At 42.4% G+C, this 24459-nt stretch overlaps 2 protein-coding genes across 9 annotated transcripts in view; both read left to right on the top strand.

Moving 5' to 3' along the window:
• Nucleotides 1-1743: 1743 nt before the first annotated feature.
• On the top strand, nucleotides 1744-9904 carry myoz1b (myozenin 1b). 2 transcript variants are annotated; one of them, XM_017033977.2, is made up of 6 exons: nucleotides 1744-1912; nucleotides 4469-4555; nucleotides 6732-6898; nucleotides 6978-7044; nucleotides 7220-7406; nucleotides 9194-9904. In XM_017033977.2, the coding sequence occupies exons 2-6, from the start codon at nucleotides 4471-4473 to the stop codon at nucleotides 9426-9428; spliced, it is 741 nt and encodes a 246-aa protein (XP_016889466.1). In that variant the 5' UTR covers nucleotides 1744-1912; nucleotides 4469-4470; the 3' UTR covers nucleotides 9429-9904. The 2 variants fall into 2 exon arrangements, with proteins under 2 accessions (XP_016889466.1, XP_008312144.1); XM_008313922.2 differs by having other exon boundaries at nucleotides 6975-7044; nucleotides 9194-9903.
• A 1138-nt stretch (nucleotides 9905-11042) lies between these two features.
• The window catches only part of usp54b (ubiquitin specific peptidase 54b), a 52250-nt gene continuing 38833 nt past the window's right edge, over nucleotides 11043-24459 (top strand). Inside the window, exons 1-2 of one of the 7 annotated variants that reach the window (XM_017034445.2) lie at nucleotides 11043-11556; nucleotides 21945-22502. In XM_017034445.2, the coding sequence (XP_016889934.1) occupies nucleotides 22347-22502 (156 nt within the window). In that variant the 5' untranslated portion in view covers nucleotides 11043-11556; nucleotides 21945-22346. Of the gene's footprint in view, nucleotides 11557-18341; nucleotides 18443-18471; nucleotides 18681-21944; nucleotides 22503-22841; nucleotides 24255-24459 lie in introns of those variants that run through there. The other 6 variants (XR_521808.3, XM_008313923.3, XM_008313924.3 and 3 more) reach the window with 6 other exon arrangements.

Here is a 24459-nt window from a genome sequence, read left to right on the forward strand (position 1 = left end):
GGACCACAGAACGGGATCTAACCTATGACCCCTGACTGAGATCAGTTGACAGAGGAGGTCGACGTCAGCAGCTAACTTTAGTCCTGTTCGGTTTCACTAGTAATGTTAGCTTATCTGCTGATAGAAAGTACAACACACATTTTACACAAGAAAAATCTCCAATGTCCTGCACATTTAATTTTCTGCAAACTAGGTCACAGGATTGTAGAAAGGCTGTAGCTGCACTTACAGTAATGACTGGACTGAAGCGGCTCTTTTAAAGCTCGGCCATAATAATAAATTCACCTCCTCTCATCTCTCTCCTCACTGCTAATAATTCCTCTGTTACCCTGCATACACACACACACACACACCGCAGATAGAAACAGCTCATTTTACTAATTTAATCTGCAGCTATTTCCACAATGTGATTGTGAAGAGAGGAGAACCACAGCCTCATACACGTCGTCATGTTTCACCAAGACAACGTGTTTCTGGATCAACAGAATTGAACCAAGGTCAAAGGTCATGGTTCAGCTGTAGGTCACCTCATATATAAATTATGTTCAAAGATTAGTGTGATTTTTATAAACTTAATGTCAGTGTTATTGACGAGGGAAAAAAGAGACTTAACCTTAAACTGACTGAAAGGAGAAGGGAAAAATTGCAAAAATTTCAACCTCAGTTTTGCATTCTTCTTTTTTTGCAAAGCACTTGAGTTCTTGTGGTTGCTATCTGCCACACTGTCTGGAACACTGAAGCACAGAATGGATGATGGAATGACACAATGATATGGCTGCAGTTGCTGCCAGGCACAGGTCTGACATGCAGACGGAGGTGGAGGAAAGGAAGGAGGAGGAGGGTAAAGAGACTGTTAGAAGAGGTAACAGAAGCTTAACTGTCTGAGTGACAGGGAAGAAAAAAAAGAACTGCAGGAAATACAGGATCTTTTTTCTCTCTCTCCATTTTTATGATATTATCACAAACCGCTGTGGTTTTATGGTTGGATATGATAGGATGGGGAAAAATTGTCAAGCTTTAGGCCAGTGTGTAACACTTCAAAGGCAGGGTTTTAAGATTCAGCCACAAAAGACTTCAAGTCTTCAAGTGAAGATCAAAACGGATTCTAAGAATCAGGACAAGTGGCTTTCTTTGACAGCCTTCAAGAGGGTGGGAGATGACAGACTCGTACAAAAAAACAGTAGCAGTCACTCCTTTTGCTAAAACAACCATCCATTCTGCTGTAGTCTGGCCCGATCTTCTTAAAGATGTCTGAGGATTTATTGAGGGTACAGTCTGCAGCTGTACTTGACCTGAGGTGAAGGTTGACGCACAGCTGCTGTTCCCTGTTTGTGATAATAGGTTTTTATAAGTGGGGAACGTGGAGCTACTGCGGGAGGTAAGGGGGCAGAGCAAGACCCATGGATTTCTATTTCAATATTTCCTTCATTTGCTCTGACCTCTCTTTATTTATCCTTTGCTCAGCGAGAATATCAGTTCTGTAGGTATTTTTAAATAAAGTTCTAAACAGTCGGTGGACATGTTTAATTACAAAACATTACTCTTAATATTGAAGACGCTTTGTATCTTGACGTCAAGATTTTCCTTCCACCGTCAATGAAAACCCTAGTAAACAAACCGTCCTTTCATTATTCATCGTCACACCAACTTTTAAACTCTAACACCACACCCTCCACCCACTTGACCCCCCCCCCCACCCATTTCACCTCACCACCCCTCACCCAGGTCAGGTCTATAGCACAGCAGCAGCCCTGCTGATAGGGTTTCACTCTCTCCGTGGCGAAGAGAAGGACAGGCGGTACAATACACACACCGAGGGACACAATCTACCTCCAAAGCTTAAATTCTCGTCACTGCGTCGCACATTCTCCGTCTGGGACCTTGTGTTTCGGTGGACACCTGGGTCTTTTAGGTAGGAACTCAAACGCAGCTGACTCTGGGATGCCGTGAGTGTTTGTGGATTATCGCACACTGGTGGTCACTGGGTTGTCAGATACTTTTGGTTCCTCTGTAATTGACTGTAAATGTTTGAGGTCAGGAGATGCTGTCTGGAGGAGGGGCCTTGGTCTGTGTGTGTGTGTGTGTGGCCTAAATGAATTAATGAATGAGCGAATCAGAGGCAGATGCTCAGCTTCATACTGTGTACTGTCTGTAACCACAGTAACCGCCCATTAACGCTCCACACTGTACAGAGCATTCTTTGATAGTTGGATATTCTGGAATAATTAGTCCATTTAAATATAATTTAATCTGTATCTGGAACAATCAGACACACAGATGACTTCACTCCACTACTTCCAATTCCTACCTCTGCGGTAGGTGAGGAATCTGCTCCACTGTGGTGGAGTTTTCACTTGACGTGGATGGATGTATGTGTGTATGCGGGAATGTGCTGACTGATGCCCTTCCCCTACAGCTGTCCCCTAGAGATTTATCAGGAGCTAAAACAGGCTGGTCGTGGGGCACAGGAGCGCCTCCTCTGTCACAGAGGTGGTAACAGAACCTAGGACCTTGTACAGGGCTCCTCGGTACAAACACTGACCCCGCCCCATCTTGAGATCCTTTTACAGAACATTCAGAAATTAATCACAATAGAAAAGTTATTATGGCCCAGGCCTCTGGGTTTGTGTGTTTTTTATGTAGCCTGATGATGAGCCCTGCTGATTACTGAAGGTATAGAACGTGGGTTCATAAAAATAGCCCACACAGGACTGAATCCCCAGCTAGGAAATGAGCTTTAGTTACAGCAGATGAAAAGCAATTACATTAACTGTCTCCCCACAGACGAGTTCTCCAGCTTTTCCTCTTGTACCGCAGCTCACCTCGGCCTCACATAATTGTGTTTGACCTGCGCAACAGACAGCGACATACTGCCAGTCCTATCTGAGTAGTTACTCAAGAGAGACAGAAGCTTCCGAGGGGAATTACAGTCCTCTGGGGCATTAGGAGATGATACACTCAGATAAAAAAGTGTTTAACTTAATTAGTCAGGAAAGCTTTCTGCTGGAGCTCGCTATTATTTTACAAGTGATGTGTGACTTTCCGGTATACATAGAAGTGGTTCCACACTTTTGTTGTATCGTGTTACACAGCCTACCAGTGTGTTGGTGCTAATTCAGTCCTGGCCCTCGCCAGGAGCCAGACCAGCTTAGCAGCCAGGTTAATAAGGTTGTATTAGTGGTAATGGCCCTTTATCTGTGTGTGAACAGGTAAAATATGTTTATTGTCACAGAATGTGAGAATCTTAAATGAGCTTTTTTTTTTACTGTAATGTGTATTATAGCCTTTATCATAATATGTGGATATCACATTAATATATTTAATTATTATTATTAAGTATTAAAACTAACTTGTCAGAAAAGGAAAATTCTGGACTATATTAATATTGTAGTTAGGATCAGATAGTTCTTGATTAAGAGATTTAAGAATGTAATAGTAAAATATTCACACCAATGGTGACACGTTTCAATTTCGGGTTTGTAAGTTTTAGGTGTATATGTTTCAATAGGTGTTTAGCTCAGTACATTGTTTCAATTACTTTATTAAACCAACCAATTTATGTATGAATACATAAATCCAACATCCATCCATCCATCCATCCATTTTCATCCGCTTATCCGTTACCGGGTTGCGGGCAGCAGTCGCCACCCAGATCACATTGCACCGTACCAACCCCCCAAACCTTCCTGTGGGTGGTGAGTCCACTGGAAGGTACCAACCGCTCTAACCGGGATTCGAACTTGCCCAGGAGGTGAACCCTGGGGTTCCACACCAATGACAGAGACATTGCCTCTGGGCCAAAGCGCCACCATAAATCCAACATATACCACAATAACATTTCTTCTTCATATATGAGTATCATATGTTTTTTATTGTATATATTATAGAATAAATACTTATATTATATTACTTATATTATAAGTTCAGGCTGCTGTGTATTTAAAAATACTAATTAGACATATAATGTTGTTTTGTGTCAATGGCATTGTAAATTACATCACAATCAAAATAAAAAAAATCAATCAAAACATAATAAAAGTCAGTGAAGTACCAGTAATCACTGATGTATTTAAACAACCAGTACACAGGAACCAGTCACACACACAGTCATGGTTCTGTGCCCTGACCAGTGTAAAATCAGTATTCTGTTAGCTGCTACTGCTGGCACGGCCACGTGCTAATTAGAGCACTAGCTAAAAATAGACTCCCTCTGCATTAGAAAAGATAATGAAAGTTGTGTAACTTATTTAACACGAAGGCTGCGGGTTTGAAAACCAAGTTTCTGACGCAAAAGGAAGAAAGATTTCAACAGTACAACAGCAGTAATCAGTGTGTGATACTGATAAAATACAATAGGATAAATGTGTACTTTTTTACCATTTTTACACACAAATTTGTGAATCAGCTATGATGAGGCATTCATAATTATTATTTGAATAATATTTAATTTTCTTCAACTGTTCTGTAGCCATGTCTTTCACAACTGCTGCTCCTTCTAACAAGAGGAAGAAATCCAACAAGATCATCACTGATCTGTCCAACATCAGCCAGAACGGTAACACACACACACACACAGACACACACACAGACTCTGGTCTTCGTCAGATCAGACCTCTCCCCCTCTCCCCCTCTCCCTCTCTCCCTCTCTCTCTCTCCATCCTTTACAGATATTGTGAACTGATTATCTAACCCAGTAAATGCCAAGTCTGATTGTTAAGATTTGTCCCCTGTACGATCTGAAAATTGACTCGCAGCATGTCAACGTGGTGTTCTAATGATACACACTAGTACACACGTGCACAGGTAATCCCATGAAGTACAATAACATCTTACACAACATGAGACATGTCTTGCTGGGATGTGGCCCATTTTCAGACTTTCACTGCTGTGTGCGACGCTACATTAGCCGTTAGCCAAAGCAGATGACACCCATTTATTTATTTTCCTAAAATTATTGCCTGCTCAGGAAAAGACTCACAAAAAAAAAACAGATATTACATGTCACTGAGCCAGACTCACCAGTGGGTCCGTCTGTTCAGACTCTCACTGTGCAGCTGAACTTCGTCCAAACTTACACCATGCTATTTTTACACTCATTGGAAATCCCAGTTTTCACAAACCAGCATAAATAACCAAATGAATACATAATTGGCAGCAGCCATTTTACCATGAGCCTGGGGGACATATCAAGAAAAGGCAATGAATTTAACACAGTACTGAGATATTGCAGACATTTTAAAATGGACTACGAACATGGACACTGGATTAAATATTCCATATTTTAGGAATTTATTCTTTGGTGACATATGTTAGGAGATAGGCCCCAACATGTGGCCCATGTCCTAACTGTCCTAACTGTCTTAGTCTGTGTCTCCTCCTGAGTCACTAAGTCTGGGTCTGTTTCAGAGCCACTGTTTGGCGGTCTGTTGTGTTATCGTTGACCCATTCATCCCTCACTCCTGCCAAAGTCTTCTTCCAACAGTCTGTCCCTCCCCGTGTTTGCCGTCTCTCTGTCCCCTGGCCCCTGCCTCTGTCAGTTTGTCCAGTTTCCTCCCAGTCAGCAGCCAGCTCCAGTTTCACATTCCTCTGAATTAACACTCTAATCAATATCCCCACGGGAGAGTTCGCTCTGCTCAGCAGCTTCAATTATTTTCTCTCTCTCTCTTTTTCTGTAGGTGTGTGTGTGTGATAGAGATGGAGAAGGAGAGAGAGAACTCCACATTCTCTCTCTCCCTCTCTCTCACACACACACTTGATACACACCCACTTGTACAAGTCTGATTTATGAGCTACTGTTAACAGCCCTCTGCAGCATTGCAATGCCAACTTCTTGCTTTATAGATGTTCCTATCTCTCTCTATTCCTCTCCTTCTCTCTCTCTCCTTCCCTTTTCCTCCCTCTCTTTCTCCCTTCATGCGTGTGTGTTGGTTTATGGCCGGACTCCAGGTGTTATGAGTGATATCAGAGTATACGTGGTGGATGAGAGTGTTTTATGAGCAGCTCTGTGGAGCAGTAAAATCCATCAGATCTCTCCATCACTGTGAGGAAAGAGGAGAAGGGAGAGAGGGGAGGAGAAGAGGTGTGACCGTGTGGGTTATGAGGATTTCCCTCCATTAAGAGTTCGACCAGAAAACCTGTTGTCACGTTCCCCCGTGCCCCTTTTCCTCTCCAATATATTGCTTTGACCTAGTAACGCTGACGACTCTTCTGGCTTCACAGCCACGTCCTCTAACACAGGAGACGGTCACAGTAATATATCACAGCAAGTATGGAGCGCAGTCCAGAGGATGAGCATATGTACTGAACAGCTCTGTCGCTGATTCAATATCGGGCAGAAATTGGAAGAGAAACCTACTTTTTAATTTGCCAAATGGGTTTATTTGACAAGAGCTGGAGCTGAGAGGGTCTACAGTTGTACTCTGGCCAAGGCTGCAGGAAATCCTATTAAAAAGTGTGAGCAACACAAATCAGGAGCTACAGGGTTTTCTTTTGTATTTGTTCAAAGTCTCAAAGAATATTCTAAAACATCTTGTCCAACATTTCTAAAGTTTCACACTTAAATTTTTTTTTTTTTTTACATATTTTACAATCTGTTACAAGTGTATTATGCTAACATTGCAAGCGATTAATGTTTAATATAGGGTAGAAAAGCTCACAGGCCTATTCAGTGTTTCACGTATCATCACATACTGACCTTTTGTCATCCTCCTCTTCCTCTGTCCTGCTGACAGACGATGAGTCAGACAATGAGGGCGCCGAGCTGGATCTGGGCACCAAGATCAAGACGCCTAAGGATGTAATGTTGGAGGAGCTCTCCCTGCTCAACAACAAGGGCTCCAAGATGTTCAGGATGAGGCAGCAGAGGGTGGAGAGGTTCATTGTGACCAATGAGCACATGGTGAGGTCAAGGAAGGGGGGAGAGGTGCCTACACTGGACTGTGTGGACTTTGACTGGGTTGTTCTGTGTCTTCCAGCAGAACCTGGAGAACCTCCTGATGTCTCCTCCTCCTGTTCCACCAAAGCCTGAGAAGCCAAAAGAAGAAGGTGAGGTCATAGGTCAGGTCCTTGACTACGTTTACATTTAAACTTTACATTTTTAGGTAAACTGCTTTATCTTTTTACCCTGTTTGAAACCCATTTTATTTCTGCTGAGATTAACCTTGTGTCTTGGGTAACTTGTTCTCTCCCGATCTCCACCTCTTTATATCCCACATCTTAGTGGTAGAAGTGATAGTGGATGAGGAGGCAGAAAAGGAGGAGAGGAGGAGGGAGTATGTTCGCACATACGTATCACCATGGGAACGGGCCATGAAGGGCAACGAGGAGCTGAAAGCCACCATGAAGTCATACATGCCAGGACCCATCCAGATCCAGCCTGATCTGCCTCAGTACAAGAGCTTCAACAAGTATACACACACCCACACACCCACACTCACACACGGAGATGCTGAGCAGTGTTAATGAATGGAGTCAGTTTTGTGGGGAGCTGTAAAAGTAAATTATGGCTGATAAGGAAGCAGCAGAGGGAGGATGTGAATTCATCACACCTTTCTGGATGACGTCCACAACAGTCTTAAAGAAACACTGTCTTCTGTGACATTCTGAGTCTGACACTCCAACGGTCCTTATGACATACAGCAACCAGCCAGGTGCAACAGTGAGAGCTTTTATGCTCTATGTCCTTAATATATGTATATATGTATGTATATGGTACAAGACGACAGGCCCACAACTCTTTTATTAGCATCAGTCGTTTCTAAAAGATATAATATTGTTTAGGGTTTAATACCACCTCTGACCTCCAATTTTTAGGTCCCCCGCAAAAAAAAAAAATCATTCAAAAATTGCTATTATCCTGCATTAAAACCAACCCTGGCCTTAGAGGAGACAATAAGGGGCAATGCCCCCTCTCTCTGCCTAATTTACCCATGAATAAATAATATGAAGTAATAACTACAGTATGTACACATGCTGAAACCATTGGGGACTACATACTGCAGAACATTCCGTTTGTGGAAAAGTAACCAAATCCAGAGGAGAAAACAATACAAACTTGATAATACAGCCATGTTCGGGCAACAACAGCGGCTGGTGTCTATGTATAGAGCTATAAATGCAGATCTCCCAGAGACCACGTCTCTATAACAACAGTGGTTTGCCGTTTCATCAGCAGTAAAAAGCCACTTCCTCCCCACTGTTTCTATGGCTTTACCCTGCACTGCCGCAGAGCAGACGTCCCATAATACATCAGTCACGTTCATAAATGGACTAATTTGATTCCAGATGTAGTCCTTTTAATCCTGCGTCTGCTTTAATGCTGTTGATTACTGCTGTGGAGCAGCTGAAGCATAGGTCTACCTTTTGTAATTAATAACTGCTGTGAAAAAGCAATAAACAAGCAGCAACAGGGACGGATTATGAGGAAACAGGTCCCCGGGCACGGATATGTAAAAGGCCTCCAATCACTGCACAGAGCGAATTGTAAAAGACACAGGGCTGCACACACTCACACAGACACAGAACAGACCCAGATACAGGAGATCTGTGTCTCTCAACAGCTGTTTCATGTCCCTTGTGATCATGTGGTATCTTTTTACTATATTTAATGTGTCTTTGTGATAGTTGTCCGTCTCTATGTGCTGTTTTTGTGTCTCTTGGTGGTCATTTCCTATCTCTTTGTGTATATTTTATGTCATTATAGTCACATGAGCTGTTGTACTAACTACTGTGTGGTGTCGCTGAGATCATGCTGCACCTATTGCTGATCACTCTGTGTCTCCTTCAGGTTGTTGGCTACAGTTTGTATTATTTTTCATCCCTTCATGTACGTCTGTAGTTATTTTTTATTTTACCTTCTTTGTGTCTCTTTTGTTTTATGTGTCTTTTACTTTTTGGATTATCCTTCACTCACAGGTCTTTTTTTTATAACCACTAACACATAAATATTAGAATGAGTAAATTTTGGTTAATAAACTACAGCAAACAGTGACATTTTACACCTTTTTAAATATTAAAATAATTTAAAAAAATCATGTTACTTGCAGCATGTTGACGTATGCCTTAAAAACATTAATATAATATTGTATGAGAGCTAAAAGTTGTTCTCCTCTGCCCAGCAGCAGGGATGCTCATCGTGACAGTACCTTTTGTGTCTCAGCTTCCTGTTTACATTGTTCCTCTGTTCTTCCCCCAGGACAGCGCTGCCATATGGTGGCTATGACAAAGCGTCCAAGATGCTGACCTTCGAGATCCCGGAGATCAACGTTGCCCCTGAGGAGCCGGAGCCGCTGCCCAGCCTGCAGGCCGACATCCGCTCACGTCCGTCGTTCAATCGCACGCCCATCGGCTGGGTGTGCAGCGAGGAAAACTCACACATCCACATGGACCCGGACAACGTCGCCTTTGATGGAGAGACAGATGACCTGTGAACACGTGCAGCACGCAGACAGAGACATGAAAACAACATGTTGTGATCCGCACCGCAAAGTACACGCAAAAACAACTTAAGCACAATTACTTCAGGACAAACTGTAGCAGGCATGTACATACAGTATATGAGAGTATCAGAGAGATAATAAAGTACAGCACATACTGTGAAATGATGACTCAAGGCCTTACAGAACTGCTTTGGCTCCCGTGGGCTCAGGCCTAAATGTACTTTAACTGCATGGAAAATGAAAAAATAAGGGAAAGACAAATAAAAATGACTGGATGGAAAGGAACAAAATGATTTCCCCTGCTCTCATGGGTGCGTTTCATGTCATATGATGTCATATGATCTTGCACACTGTGAGCTTGTGAGACTTGTGTGTATGGAAATAGACAAGCACGCTGCACTCTTAGACACAATGTATTTATTCAATAAAGTTCTTCTTTACAGAATGTCCCACTGTTTCTCCTTTATTAATGGTTTTTAAAAATACACATTCAATTCTTTCTCTTTTTAAAAATGTATTAGCTATTGCTATTTATCAGCTGACAATAACTTTGTTCATCATTACTGCATTGACAGTGTCTTGCTCTGTATGAATGCTTTTTAAAAGAACTTCCAACTTTTAAAGAGGTTTGGAACCTTGTGCCCAAGTTTAAAATAATCCACTTTGTACTTCGTGCAGCCTTCATTTTTAACGACCAGCGTTTGCACAGTCGACAAATACCACTACTTGAGAGACAGGGGTTGTAATACAGTATCCTCTCCATTTGCACCTGTTGTCACATTCCTGTGAGTTTTACACTCTGGTCACATGATGACACCAAAGCCCTGTGGACACAACACAAACCCCATGCACTGAAGATGAAAATGTAAAATGAGTTTTTTGTAGTTTACACACACTACAATATTCAGTTGTAATATTACCTTAAAATCTGACATCCATAACCAACTTAGCTGAATGTAGCTGCATGGCAGACACATTAGAAACCATTCCTTATTTTTCATTTCTATGTTGCCATGGCAGCAGTAACACAGGTGCAACTAGAAAAGGAATCAAATTAGTAACTACTTCTATAAAGCTTCCTGACTTATAAAGCTATGGTAACGATTCTTAATCAGGAGTTAAATTAGAAAACTCTAAGTCTTAATGCAGCTTGGAAATGATCTTAATCAGCTTAAGATGACTGTGTTAAAATACAAATGTCTTCACATGGTTCTAAGCTTTGAATTGTTCAGTCTTGTCTTGTCTCCACTGACAAACTGGAGCGATCTCATCACCTCTCCCTTGTACTATGAATAGTCATCATGGCCAGGCCGCCGCGGAAACTGGCAGGTCTCCAGTGACACCAATTAGGCAGATGTCTGGTGCATGTTGTGGTCCACAGCATGTAAACAGGACATGATTATTATTTTCAGATAATTATAATAACATGGTGTAGCTGATTCATTTAATTGATTTAAAACAGCTTTTAATGGATATTTATCTGATGTTAGTTTGGTTTGGTCTCCGTTCTGTGGCACCACCGTTTCTCCTTTTGGTAATCTTTTATTTTCTAGCCCTGTACAATTTGTTTAATAAATCTTCTTTGCGATGATCTCCTGCGTCAGACGCCAACCACTGCTTTTGTTTTAATTAGTGTTTAATATGATTTACTACAAAAGTCCTTATTCATAATTTTGTGGATGCATAAAAAAAGATAATATCTTCAGAAGCGCGTCACCAGACCTGGAAAACTTTCTTTTTGGGAGGTTAATAGTTTTATCCATGCATGTATATGAGTATTGTGTTGTTATCAGGTAAGGGCCATGACGTCATTGCTCATTTCCTTACGCCTTGTGCCCGGGAGGCGGCGGCATCGGGCTGAACAAAGCTGTCTGATAAAAGTGCTACGTCTCTCTTTCATACGCACACGCACGCACACACAGCCAGAGCCGGAAGGTGGAATGGCGGTATCGCGAGAGCCGCGTCTCGCGACCAGAGCGCTGGATGGCGCTGCTGCTGGTGGCGGAGGCTGAACGCGTGCAAGGCTTGTCCCCTCTGCGCCGTTAGATCACACGGAGGGACACGGGAGTGGACGTGGGGACCGCAGAGACCGTGGCGACAGTGACGGCAACAACAGTGGGTGAGTGGAAACAGCTGCTGCACACTTTACGGACTGGCTCCATCACATGCAGAGGAGACAAGGCGGCGGTGGTGGAGGTGGGTGTGGGGAGTCGCGTGTGTGTGGTTTTGGGAGGTGGGGTGACGCGTGGGTGTGGGAGACTCGTCAAAGTGTCAGGCCAGATGTGATGCTGTCTCCAGATGTCAGTCTCTGGGGGTGAGTGTCACCTTCTCCATCATCATCATCTTCCTCCTCCTCCTCATTATTATCATCATCATCAGGACCATGACTGTCATCTTCCTAATGTGATACTGTCTGGCTGCTGCCTCCGTGTTTCTGCATGTGCTCTGATTCAACCAGTTGTCCTGAGATCCCACTCCATGTGTCTATGTACTGTAGTCTCTGTACTCCTCAACTTCACTCATGCAGCATCTTAGTCCACATGCTCTTCCCTCAGCAGTTACAGGTGTTGGTTATTATGGTCCACAGCACCGTCTCATTCTTCCACCTGCTGGGGTTCATGCCGCTGCTGTGTGTTTATGCTCTGTCGTGGGCCCCGGTGCAGGGGCTTTGGCGGACTCTGTACACGGCGTCGACTTGTTGATGGATGACCAAGAGACCGCAGCCTTTTACTATGGCTGCTTCTCGCTCAGCTGTCATCACTCCCGGGGGCCGCCATTGATTTAACGTTGCGGTTTCAATCCATGTGATGAATGACTTTGGCCCCTCACCGGGGCCCCGCGTCTCCGGCAGCACACAGTGTGAGATCTGACACAGCCCACGGCTGCATGTCACACGCACAGTCACACATTTAAAGACTTAGAAAATAAGAGACAGATATGGGACGCTGTCCCCCCCATCTTTAAGACTGAGGACATAGAATCCAAGTTAAGCAAATATTAGGACAAACAAAACTTTTCTAGAGTGAGTTGTTTGTTTTTTTGTTTTTGTTTCAAAACAGTCTAAACTGAAAACAGCTGAAAACAGCTTTTACACTAGAGGTTTTCGGGCAAAAACATAAAAAAATTATAATTGTATAATTGTTTGTTTATCTGCAGTACCTCTGAAAGGATCTTGTTTTTACCATCCAGTGTTCCATTACTGCAGAGAATAAACCCAGTAGGTAGAAATCATGTAACTCAAACAAGAGGTTGAAGAAGGGTCAGGATCAGCCCTCTCACCATTATGAATTCAAAATATTAGAATAAACACTTTTTAAAATCATTTTTTACACATTATTTTGTACCAGCAGCAACTCTGTAACATTTGGGAATCATATAAAAAAAACTTCTTCTACTGCTGCTAAATACACCTGCCTGAGGCGATGTGCCCTCTGCTGGCCAAATTAGAACAAACCTCAGGACCACAGTTGTTGACTGTTAACTAACAAATACAGTACAGCCTCCATCTGTGACATTATTTAGACAACGTGTGGTCATCCTTTAAGCTGCTGGAAAAATACTAGAAGTACTGTAGGCTACTCTGTATGTTGGAATGATCATATAAATGGTAATGTAAACTGTACCAGCAGTGATGGAGCATTAGGATGAAGAGATGATACAGTCATTATCTTATTGGTTTGGCCTACTTACTGCACTGATATACAGCAACTCATAAAAGCTGAACATTACCGCATGGGCTTTAGAATTAACCTTGGAATAAGTTTGTTTATTTAGAGCAGTGGTTCTTAGCTGATCAAGCCTTGGGACTCTTCACTGCTGACCCAGTTTGATAAAGAACAAAACAGAATTACTCTCAGCTAATGTTCGTCACCATGTTTTTAACATGGTGACGTCAAAGTAAATATACACAGCCATCCTGATATATCACATCATTATTATTTGAAGATTTTGTTTTTAAGTTATTACAGTTTTGGGTCCATTTTTACAAATGAACAGTTATATTTTACCACTAACTTGAAAGTGAACGCTGCTTTTCCACAGTCAGACTCTCTCTCTGGTTTGTGCCGTATCATCTGCCTGTGTGAATGAGTTCAACTTTCTCCAAGGCAAAGGTATTCAACAGTTGGCCCGCAGGCCAAATATGGCTTAAGTATTTTTACATCATGCTTGCACAGGAAGATGATGTGGTTGTGCAAATAAATGCAAGTAATCACAGCTTTAAAACTTAAGGCATGGTTATGGTGTGTAAGTTACTACTACAGTATTGAATTAACAGCAAGAGTCAAGTGAGGTTTTGTACGACTGTGGAAGGACTGCACACCACACAGTTACCAACTGCCCTGGCTGCTGCTGAAGTCAGGTCTGCTCCCCTCTGTCTTTACCTCTTACACACTAACACATTTTTGTGGCAGCGAGCCGTAGCTTTGTCCAACTAGGAATACAACACTATGAATAGCACTATCTGGAAAAAACATTTTTCACTGTGTCCTGGTTGTTATTTACCTCGCTGTATTTTGAAATTAGAATATTTGAGGTAGACGTGTGATAATGACACTTTATAACAAATGAATCCATCTTAAAAACAATTGCTGTGTTGAATTGTTTTTTTACATTAATGGCTTGTTTGAATTATCCAGTTCTATAACCTTCTAATTTAGTCCTCTAACTCCTGTAACCAAGGATATGAACAACAGTACATCACCATTATTCACTGCACTGTCACAGTAGGGTCACACACATGCCTTTAAATGATTAAGACACACATTAATGAACACTAAATCAAAACCTAACTAACCCCGTGTATTAACCCTGCGTACATACAAACCACGGAAAATCCATTATGCACATCATCCACTCGTTCTGCAACCCACTCTCAGTGCCTGGTCCCCTAACCCTCACCACGACCTCTGTACTGTCTCCTAACCTCCACCCTGACCTCAACCTCTGGGGCGGAAAAATAGACGATTTATCAATTTTGTTTGGATTCATGTCTTCTCCATTGTCAACTGGAGGTTATATAAGGGACGTGTTGTCCCTTTGCATGGGTGGGTAAGCACTTCTAATGAGTTCATGTACACACACACACACACACACACGCATCACCGACACAAGACTGAGCTGAAATGTTGCTGTGACATTAAGATCGGGTTAATCATCATTGTAGGCCTCGCTGTGGAGGAGTGGCTACGGCTCTTGCCTTACAGCAGAAAGATAATTTCCCTTTTCACTTTCCTCCCATAGTTCAACCACATGACAGGATTAGGTCAGTTGGATGATCTGTATTGATCCTAGGTGTGAATGTGAGTGTGAATGGTTGTTTGACCCTCTGACCCCAGCTCTACCCAATGACCTCTGGTCAGCTGCAGCATTCCTGAAGATGAATTACTGTAAACATGTTGGCAGTTATTATATATACAGTAGATAGTGGCGCTGTATTAAAGGGAGTGAAGGGGGGGGGGGGGGGGGGGGGGAGGGGGGGGGGCTGCATTAAGAAGGTGGCGGGTAACTTACCTGACACTACAGCCATGCCAGAGGGAGCAGAATACAGAAGAGAGCAGAGGTTAGAGCGCGAGAGGGGAGTTCCAAGGACCCCTGACTGACAATAATATTACTGTGAAATATTGCCTTGAGACATTGCTTGCAGTGGGCAACAGTCCTGCAATAAAACAGTGAATTTTGCACAGTATGCAGAAATATATTCCATATGTTCTTAAGTGTGTTACATACGTGTAAGGGACCATTAATATTTCCTTCCCTGGGGCCCAGAACTCCTGGCAGCGCCCCATAACTGTTAAAATAGTCAATTTTGAAGGAATGTTAAAATAATAAAAATACAATCAGCTGAGGAGATACTCCGCCACTCATTTTTATTTCATAACCCAACTATTGCCTTTTAGATTATGACGTAATTGAATAAAGAGGTACTCAGAACTCTCAAACGCAGATAAAGTGTGTTTTTGCTGTCTTAATGAGCTCTTATTTAGAATAAAAACAAAGCCAGCCTAATTTAACATCACATGTCCTCACCTACACAGCTGTCTACACTTTCCTAAAATGTCACAACAGTCTCCTCTGGTGGTTTTGTCCCAGACAAAACATCCCTGACTATGAATAGTTTTGGACTGTTCGGCCCAATTAAAGTCCCCACGTCTTGGTGTCTGCAGAGGTTTGTGTAATGTAAATGTCTGTTTCTGCCCTTTACACATTTGTCTATGTCAGAATTAGGGCAGGAAACCTTTTTAACTGTACAAAAAACTCTTAGTCATTACATTGGACTACTGGCAGTTTAATAGATAGCTTTGCAATTTTTTTGACTAGCTTTCAGCCACTTCTAGGTTAACATTTGATTATTGTCATAGCTATCGGTTTGGTCGGTTGCTACATTTTAGCACAGCTTGACAAGAACATTTGTATTTATATCTGTCACCTACCCACAGACCAGTGGTTCCCAGCTGCATCAGTAATCAATGAACTTTAACTGCAGTATTTATTATTATAATTATATTATTATATGAACATGTTGTGCTTTAGGAGTGAAAAGACTATCTGCACAAGCTTAACATTTTCTATGAAAATTAACTATGTATGTAATATTGGGTTTACAGACAGGTCAAATTTACATACTTCAAGGACATAATAGTCAAGTCCCTCTGATTCTGTCCATTCCGGACTGCATGTAAAAGTGCCAGCAGTCCTTTCACTCATACATAGGTGACACTAAAGTAGGTGTTAAACGTGGGTCTTGACGCCCCAGGTACCCATGGTCTCCATGGACAAACTGGTCCTCAAACAGCATTATCTTCATCTAGCAGATAGCTTATCCTTAGTCTCAGGATACACTGTCCCACAGGCCTGGCTTTTGTCTCCCGTCTGTCTGTGTCTGATTCTCCTCTGTGGTGTTTCAAATCACGTTTATTGGCATCCACTGACAAATTGATTTAAAAAATCATGTACTCACTGGATCTGGAAACTGAAGCCAAGTTAGAAGTCATAAGTCCTTTTACCTAAAAACAGCAAAAATGGTAGAAAAGTCCATCAGTGTTTTCCTGATCCTTAAAGTAACGACATGCACGTATGTTTTAGTCATTCAAAAGTCAGATCACTTTTGTTAGCTTTACCGACTACCAATGCGAAGGTAAGACAGTGAAAATGAAAAGTTATTTTTGTGTCTCTGTGAAATAGTTTCTTCTTATAGGACTTCCTGTGTTCATCTTAGGATCAAGGACTTGACATTTAACAGGACATTTTAATATCAGATCTGTTGCAGTTCTCTTATACTTGTAGGTAGGCACTACAAAGACATTTGTCTGGAGCCTTTGTGTGTACGGCAGCAGGGGTGTCTAAGTCTCCAAAGACTGGTCGCATACTATATGCAGGAGAACAGTGATGTGTTGTAACATCTTAGACCACAGTGGATGTAACTCATTTAAATTCTCTACTTTAATTGGTGTAAATCCTCCGAGTATTCTCTCCTTGGACGTGGTCATGTGTGACCGAGCCCAGCTTGTGTCGCAGTCTCTCCGGGGATTCATCCATCGCTGACATTTCCATTAAAGTGTCCTTGATCTGTTTGCATCCACATGTATGGGATTATAAGAAGGCTGAGGTATAAGGAGGAGCAGATTAAGTCATCCCAGAGGACGTGGAAGGAAGGAGGGGAGGAAAAGGGAAGGCAGGCTCCTACAGTATGTCTGACCTTTACCAACCACCGGAGTGCTCAGTCTACCTTTTTCTCTCTTTGACATGCGGCTGCTCCCTCACTATTATACCCCACTTCCTCTCCTTTCCTCTTCTCTTGTCCTTATTATTTCCTTTTTTTTTCTAATTCCACCATTCTCTTCTCCTCTCAGTCGATTTCTTTTCCTTCCCTTCACTCATCCTTCCTCTCATCATCCGTACTCTGGCCCAAACTGTAAAAACTCTCATGATCCACGTATCCCATACATAGTCATGCTTATATAACAGCCCAAATATTGAGCATTTGGGCTGTTACAGTAATAGGATTTTGTTGTGCGCACACACGTGTGCCCTGGTGATAACGGGCTGCTGCTCAGGTTGAGCGCGCACACACGTGTGTGTTTATCTCCTTCCTTGATGATGGCGCTCACGTTCTCACATGTACACTTTAGTGTTACGGAGTCGGAGCAGGAGAATGACCTTGAGTCTTGCGAAAAAAAAAGTCTTGGTCTTGGTAATGTGGTCACACATGGGGCTCCACGTGCCGCATACTGTATCAGCACCACAGAAGGCATTACACACGCAGTCGATGAGTATTGGTGTGTCTGCTTCTACACACACTTATAAATGTATATGTGTGTGTGTATAAGGCAGTGTAAAGTGAAGCACGGAGGGAAGGTTGAACTCTGGGCTCTCCCTATTGTCAAGTACGGCTATTTGAAGTTACACATAACCCAGTTACGGGACAAGGAGTGAGTGTGTGTGTACATGTGTGAGCACATGCATCCAAAATTTTTTGGAAACAAACAGACAGAGATGAATGGGAGGAAAAGCAGTGGAGAGAGTGAGTGAGACTGTAAAAATAAAGGTCAGTGGAAGAGAGAGAGAGAACAGGAATGAGGTGAATGGAATTGGAGAGGGAACAGAGGAAGGAGCAGATTAGTGAGCACTGGCATGTGAAAGAGAAGATCAAGACCTCTCTGCCTGTCTTTTAACATGATGTGTAAACACACTTCACATCTGTATTCTTATTTTTTGAGTTGGAGGGAAACAGGGTGAAAGACAGGCTATTGTCCCCGGGGACAGTATCAGCTCTTTGTTCAGCTCGCCTGACACTGGTGTCACTGTCACCAGAGAGAAGAAGAGATAGAAGAGGAAAAGAAGAGAGGGAGAGAGGGAGAGAGAAGGAGGATTTTTGTGTCAGGAAGGGAGCACACAGTGACAGTAAATTCAAATTTCAAAACATTGTCATCAGCAGCATTTTATTTCCATCTGCCTCTAAGGTCAGGTCACTCCCTGAATCCTGAAACCGTCCTGCTCAGCTGAAGGTAATGAATACAAGCATGAAACTGAGAACAAAGCTGGATCAACAACAAAAAGAGGAGAAATATGCTGATTCCATGTGATCCTTCAGGTCATATTACAGGCCACATTCCAGGTTTTGGAATGGAGATTCGTATGTATTTACACCAGTCTATGGACCTTGAAAATGATTTGAAAAGATATTCGGAAACAGCAGTTGGCAAAACAATAGCACAATTATGTAAGCTCCGAGAAGAGACGACGGTAAGTCCGTTTTAAAGATCTTGCTACATGTTTTTCCTGATCAGATGTCAGATGAACATTGGACTCAGTGGCAGATCTATAGATTGTTTTTTGTTTTTTTTGCAGAGGCAAAGATATACAGTACCATGAGATTCCAGAAGGGGGCTAGATGTTATTGTTTCATTTAAGGTTATTGTTTGTTGTTGGACATAATTTTATGCATTTCGTTGACTTGTGTATGCATAGAAATTACAGAATTAATAATACAAAACAGTTTCAGCTTATTTTAGTCAGGGAATAACACTGCACCAGTGATTAACCAGTGATTTCCTGGTACTAGTTACTAGTCCACAGTGTGGCTTGGATGAGTTGAAAGTTCCTGTAGCCTGCAGAAGTAGAGTAGCCTGTTTTTCCCACAGACATCTTTCCATTCACAAAAGCTGTTGAAACCAGAGAAGCACTCAGAGAAGAGCGTTCCTCTGTGGATTCAGTGATAGCAATGCTATAAATGTGTGCTAGATTTAACTATCATAGTAAAGACTTTTTTGGTTTTCCAAAGAAAGTCAAAGTTCACAAGACTTATAACCATTTTGGTTTCTTTTTTTCCTTCTTTCTTTCTTTTTTTTAATTAACTGGTAGTTAAGCTTTGTATATTGAAAAGTTTTTACCCTTCAAAAAAAACCCATCATTATTCTGATTTACTAGAATAAACTTTTCTAAGACACAGGAGCCTCTTTACTGTTGTCTGTGCTATTTTGGTTTCACACATCATGCTTTGTGTTTGTTTTGTGAAAACCCAGCAAAACGAATTTATGCTGATTTCAATACCGCGAAGAAACAAACCATCTAAAAATTTACATAAGGATTTTCACTCAAATTGCTCATATTCTCAAAGCGCTGAAAGATGGAATTTAACGACAGCGGGTGGAATAAAGGGAGAGATGCAACCAGAAGTCAGATTAAGGGAGGGAAGAGTGGAAATACCTCCTGATCCCTGTGCATATGTCGTGCCACCGCTTATGCATGTTGATCTGATGGAGGGGCAGATGGATGTGTTCGAATGTTTTTAACATGTTTACATACATCACAGCAGTTTGAATCAGAGAGGTGTCTCACTGCAACGGGATCAACCCAGGGATAATCTCCTGCCAACACTGGAAAATTCTGCTGAAATCACTGAAGGTGGAGTTGTGGAGGGAACAAACTGGAGGACAGAAATAAAAAGGATAAAATGAAAAAATAAATAGGTCTAGTTTCAGGGATTTTGTAAACTGCAGTTATTCAAAATAGCTACAGATTAGCAAAAAATGACCTACAAAAGCTAGAGGTTTGGCATAAAATACAAAGCTGTAAATATACAATAAGATACAGTATCTTGAATAGCAACTGTTCTACATAAATACTACAAATGTCACTAAACGTAAAATGTGGTCCCACAGGAAATATCCCCTAAATCTGTTTGACCTGCACACACAGGGTCTGTATGAGGAAGCAGCTCTAACCTCAATCTAAGGTGGACGTTCGGCCTGTGAACCACAGGTCCTGGTTGGCTTCTGTTGGGCGGGTCAGAGAGTTTGACTGACATGTGCCCTGACTCAGTCTGGCTTCCAGGAACTCTGCTCTATCAATGCATATCATCATCACCAGCTGCCAAGCTTGTGTGTGTGTGTGTGTCTGCATGTGTGTGTGTGTGAGTGTATGTTTTTCTAAGTGTACTTCCTGCATCAGTGCGGTACAAAGTCTGTCTCTCTTTGAAATCACATGGTCCAGCTTTTCCCCTGCGTGCCTGCTGCTTGGCCTATTTCCATGGTAACTAGCCCGGGATGCGGACAAACACACGCACTAACTCGCACGAAAACTCAGGCAAAATGTTTCCAAAAGTCCTGCGTCGGTTTGGATTTGTTGGCTGAATGTAAATTCTGTATTTAGATAGAAATATAAAATAAATATAACATAGATGGATGGATGGATGGATTGGATGGATGGACGGTTGCAGTCTCACAGTTGTGTAACACATTCCTTCATATTCTCTGTGGTCGACTTGTCACAGTGTCCCCACCACCTTCGTCCGTTGCCCAGTTCACTCCCACCCTCACCACCCCAAACCTGCGTGCCTATCACCATGGTAACAGGCCATGCCATTTGCTCTTTATTTACTCTGTGCCCTTTCGCCAAAAGGGGTGCTGTGGCGACAACGCACCCTGACAATCAGACAATGGGAGCTCTGCCAAAGTGGTTGAAGCTATAGGGGAGAGGATGAAGGGAGAGGGGAGGAGGAGGAAGGGTTGTGGAGAGTGGCACTGCGGATTTGTCTGCTACTGCCCTATGGTGTTATGCAACTTCATGCAAACACCCACGCGCACACACACTGTTTGGCGACAGAACACACACACACACACACACAGACTAACACACATATGGACCACAAAGCTCTTCATCTAATCAATCTGCAGTCATTTTTTAACTCAGAAAAACATGACCAGTCAGAGCTTTAGCTGAATTTTATTTTAACTCAGATCATCACCTTAACCTGATCTTATCCACACTGAGGAGGTTCTGCTTCATTAAGGCCCGGGTGTGTGTACCATCAGTACTGCCGGGCCTATAAAAAATTAGAGGTAAACCACCTGCATCGTTTGGTCAATTGTGATCACCTCAGGGTTAGCTTAAATTTTTTAAACGGAGCAAACACTAGCAAAAATAAATAAATAAATAATCCAAAATGTAGCCTTGAAATTGCCAAAAACTCATTCGTGTTCATTTTTCTGCAGGTTCCTGTGTTGCTCTGCGACGGGAGCAGATGGCATCTGTATGTGGAGTTTGCATGTTGGCCTGCAGCAGCAGTGTGTTGGTTGTGACTCTGGTGTTCATCCACAGTCCAAAAACATGTAGATTTGTACAACGGTCAGTCTAGGTTGACCATGAGTGAATAAATGAACACATAATTCCTGCAGGTTTCTCCTTTTTTTGTGTAGACTAACACCTCGACAAAAAGCTCCATTTATCCCTTTGTCCACTGTGGAGTTCTCAGTGGACAGTGTTGGCATTGGAGGGGTCTGCGGGCCACTGTTTGCACAGCTTGTCCCTCTGATAACATATACAGGAAGATTGCATCATGTGTGTGGTTCTCCTCTTGACAAAAGCAAACTCAGCTCGATGACTTAATCGGAATAAAAAAAAACGACAACAAAAAAACCCCAAACAGTTTTAAGTTACAAACCCATGGTGTGACCACTGAAGGATGTTCTTACTGTTCTAACTGCTGCCTGTCTTTGTGGTTTACAGGCAAAGTTAAAACACAGAGAGAATCAAAGGAGTCTCCTGATGGCAGAAACGCTGCCTAATGCTCATTCATTGGACAGCATCAGCCAGAGGACGGCTTGGACACACACTCATGTCCTTACACATGGACCGCTGAGTCAAAGGAGTTAAGAGAAGAAAACAACAAAGAAGAAGCTCCATCAAGTGGAGGAAGGGGTGTATGGGTACCAAATCCCCCTTCTACACACACCGCACCTCCTCGTCCTACCACCGCAACCTCCTCTGCCCTCCTTTCATTTCCGTCTCCTCTGCCTTTCTCTCATTCTCCGTCTTTCTCTCTCATGGGAGTGACATAGAGGCCGTCCCTTTCTCCGCTGCCCCGCCCCTTCACCACCCCCCCTTCAAACCGGGGGCGTCCAGGTAGTGATGTCGTGGAAGAGGAACTATTTTGCATCGGGTGGTGGAGCAGTAGGTGGGGTGCAGGGGCTGGTGACCCCGAGAACCATGACCTCTATTGCACCCAGCAAAGGTCTGAGCAATGAGCCGGGACAGAACAGCTGCTTCCTAAACAGCGCTTTGCAGGTCAGTGACACACACGCACACACACACGCACACACAGGTCCAGTCACACTCACAATGTACAAAGTGATGGTGTTATTTAAAGGATTTTTTATGTAAAAGTACATTTGTTTGTTTCCTCTATGCTTTGTCAAGTGCTCTTATATAACACAACCTTAACCTGAACCTTTGTCAGTCCAATATATATGTACACATAAATAACACACACACACACACAGCAATTTCTTTATATACTGTTTATTAACTTCTCTTTGTATAAGTTTGGGGATTTGGTAGATACTTTTATAATAATATAGAATAGTGGTTCTCAAACTGTGGTACTCGTTTTCTCAGGTGGTACAGAGTATAAAAAGTTTTAGAACCACTGATATAGATTATATGGATAATGTAGATAATAATAATAGATATTTCCAGTTTTAAGACACACAGAAAAAGGCTATTTATGAAGGTCAAAGGTTAAACAACCTGTCAAATCTTGCCATGTAGTTTGCCTCAAGAATTGATTATTTTATTTCAGCACTACAGGACTATAAAAAGAAACATGACATTTACCTTCACACGATCAGTCGGCATCAGCTGTATCACAGCAAAATGAAATGTGCTGCTGCAGGTTGGGACTAAACTGCTGTCAATAGTACCATCCAGTCCTCATAACCCAGTACTGGGTCATACCCTGTGGTTAAATAGTCCGCCGCCTGGGGTTTATCTACATTTTTTTCTACATTTTTGCACCACTGTACTGTATGACTGTAAAAATATATAACACACCAAACTCTTATGGAGGTGAAAAAGCTTCAAACTAAGTGTGGAAAAGTTTGAAATTGACCTGGAAAGGAGTGCATTAGCTCTGCATGGAGCCGTTTAGCTCGGCCAAGTAATTTATCTGACCTTAATTCACAGCCTCACATCAAAACCTGTTTCCAAAAAGGGAGAGGAAAAGTGTGACCCTGCTTTAATGACTATGAATAATTTAGGAGTTTTTCATTAGTGACTTTTTTTTTTTTGCTATGTAAACTGCAGTGTTGCAGAGCGAACACTTGCTGAAGAGGAAGCCACAGCCAAAAAAGAAGGGGCTGCAGTGCAGGCCACTACAGTAGAGGAGTCTGTGGATCAGAGGCTTGATGTAATGGCAGTATCTGGGTAGTAGAAAAAAAAAATCAAGCTAAAAGCTAAGAATTATCCCTAAATGATTATTCCAGTTTGCACAGATTAATTAATGATGAATGCAGTCTACTGTAGATTATAGTGGTGTTCACTTAATGGTAAGAACACGTTCACCACACCTCCCCCCTCCGCTCTCCCCTTCTCTTCACGTTGCAGTGTCTTAATGTGACGTGATGCCATTAGTAACATGTTAAAGGCTGCGTTGTTTCGGTTGAATTTTGGTCGCTGTGTGTCTTGATGCTTACACTGCGCTGCTGTTGCTGCTACTGCTGCATCTCTTCTTTCTCATTACACACACACACACACACACACACTCGTCACTCCTACCAAGACTTCCAGCTGGCACAATCATACCTCCACAGGCGCTTCTTGAATACCAGCTTGAAGAGAGGGAGAAGGGTTTGGAGTAAGCTGAGGAGGGAGGAATGTGATGGGACAGAGGATTATGGAGAGTAAAGAAAGAGCCGAGGAATAGATGAGAAGAAGAAGCAGAAGAGAAGTGGGATGAGGAGTATACAGTATGACAAATCTGAGGAGAGGAATAAAGAGGTTACCCCAGAGAGAAGGAGTGGAATCAGAGAGTCAAATAAGGTAAGAGAGGTGTCCGTCATAAAGGGAGGGAAACGATGAGGCGATGGAGAGAAAAAGTGGGAAGAGACGAATGAAAAGACAATGTGAAGGACATAGGAAGTTTATTTGTAAAGTGAAAAATGTCTATAAAAAAAGGAAAAAAGACAAAGCTGTTTGAAAGGGTAGAAAAGTGGGCCGACTCAAGGACACGTAGACAAGGAGGAAA

The sequence above is a fragment of the Cynoglossus semilaevis genome, chromosome 8 (genome assembly GCF_000523025.1).
Source record: "Cynoglossus semilaevis isolate Cse_v1.0 chromosome 8, Cse_v1.0, whole genome shotgun sequence".
In the NCBI taxonomy this organism is placed as follows: Eukaryota; Metazoa; Chordata; class Actinopteri; order Pleuronectiformes; family Cynoglossidae; genus Cynoglossus; species Cynoglossus semilaevis.

What these genes read in the sequence shown, in the direction of transcription:
- myoz1b (XM_008313922.2), top strand. Translation starts at nt 4,471, where the DNA reads ATGTCTTTCACAACTGCTGCTCCTTCTAACAAGAGGAAGAAATCCAAC. An exon ending in GTCCAACATCAGCCAGAACG is followed by an intron (nt 4,556 to 6,731) that starts GTAACACACACA and finishes TCCTGCTGACAG; the next exon opens with ACGATGAGTCAGACAATGAG. An exon ending in CAGTACAAGAGCTTCAACAA is followed by an intron (nt 7,407 to 9,193) that starts GTATACACACAC and finishes TTCTTCCCCCAG; the next exon opens with GACAGCGCTGCCATATGGTG.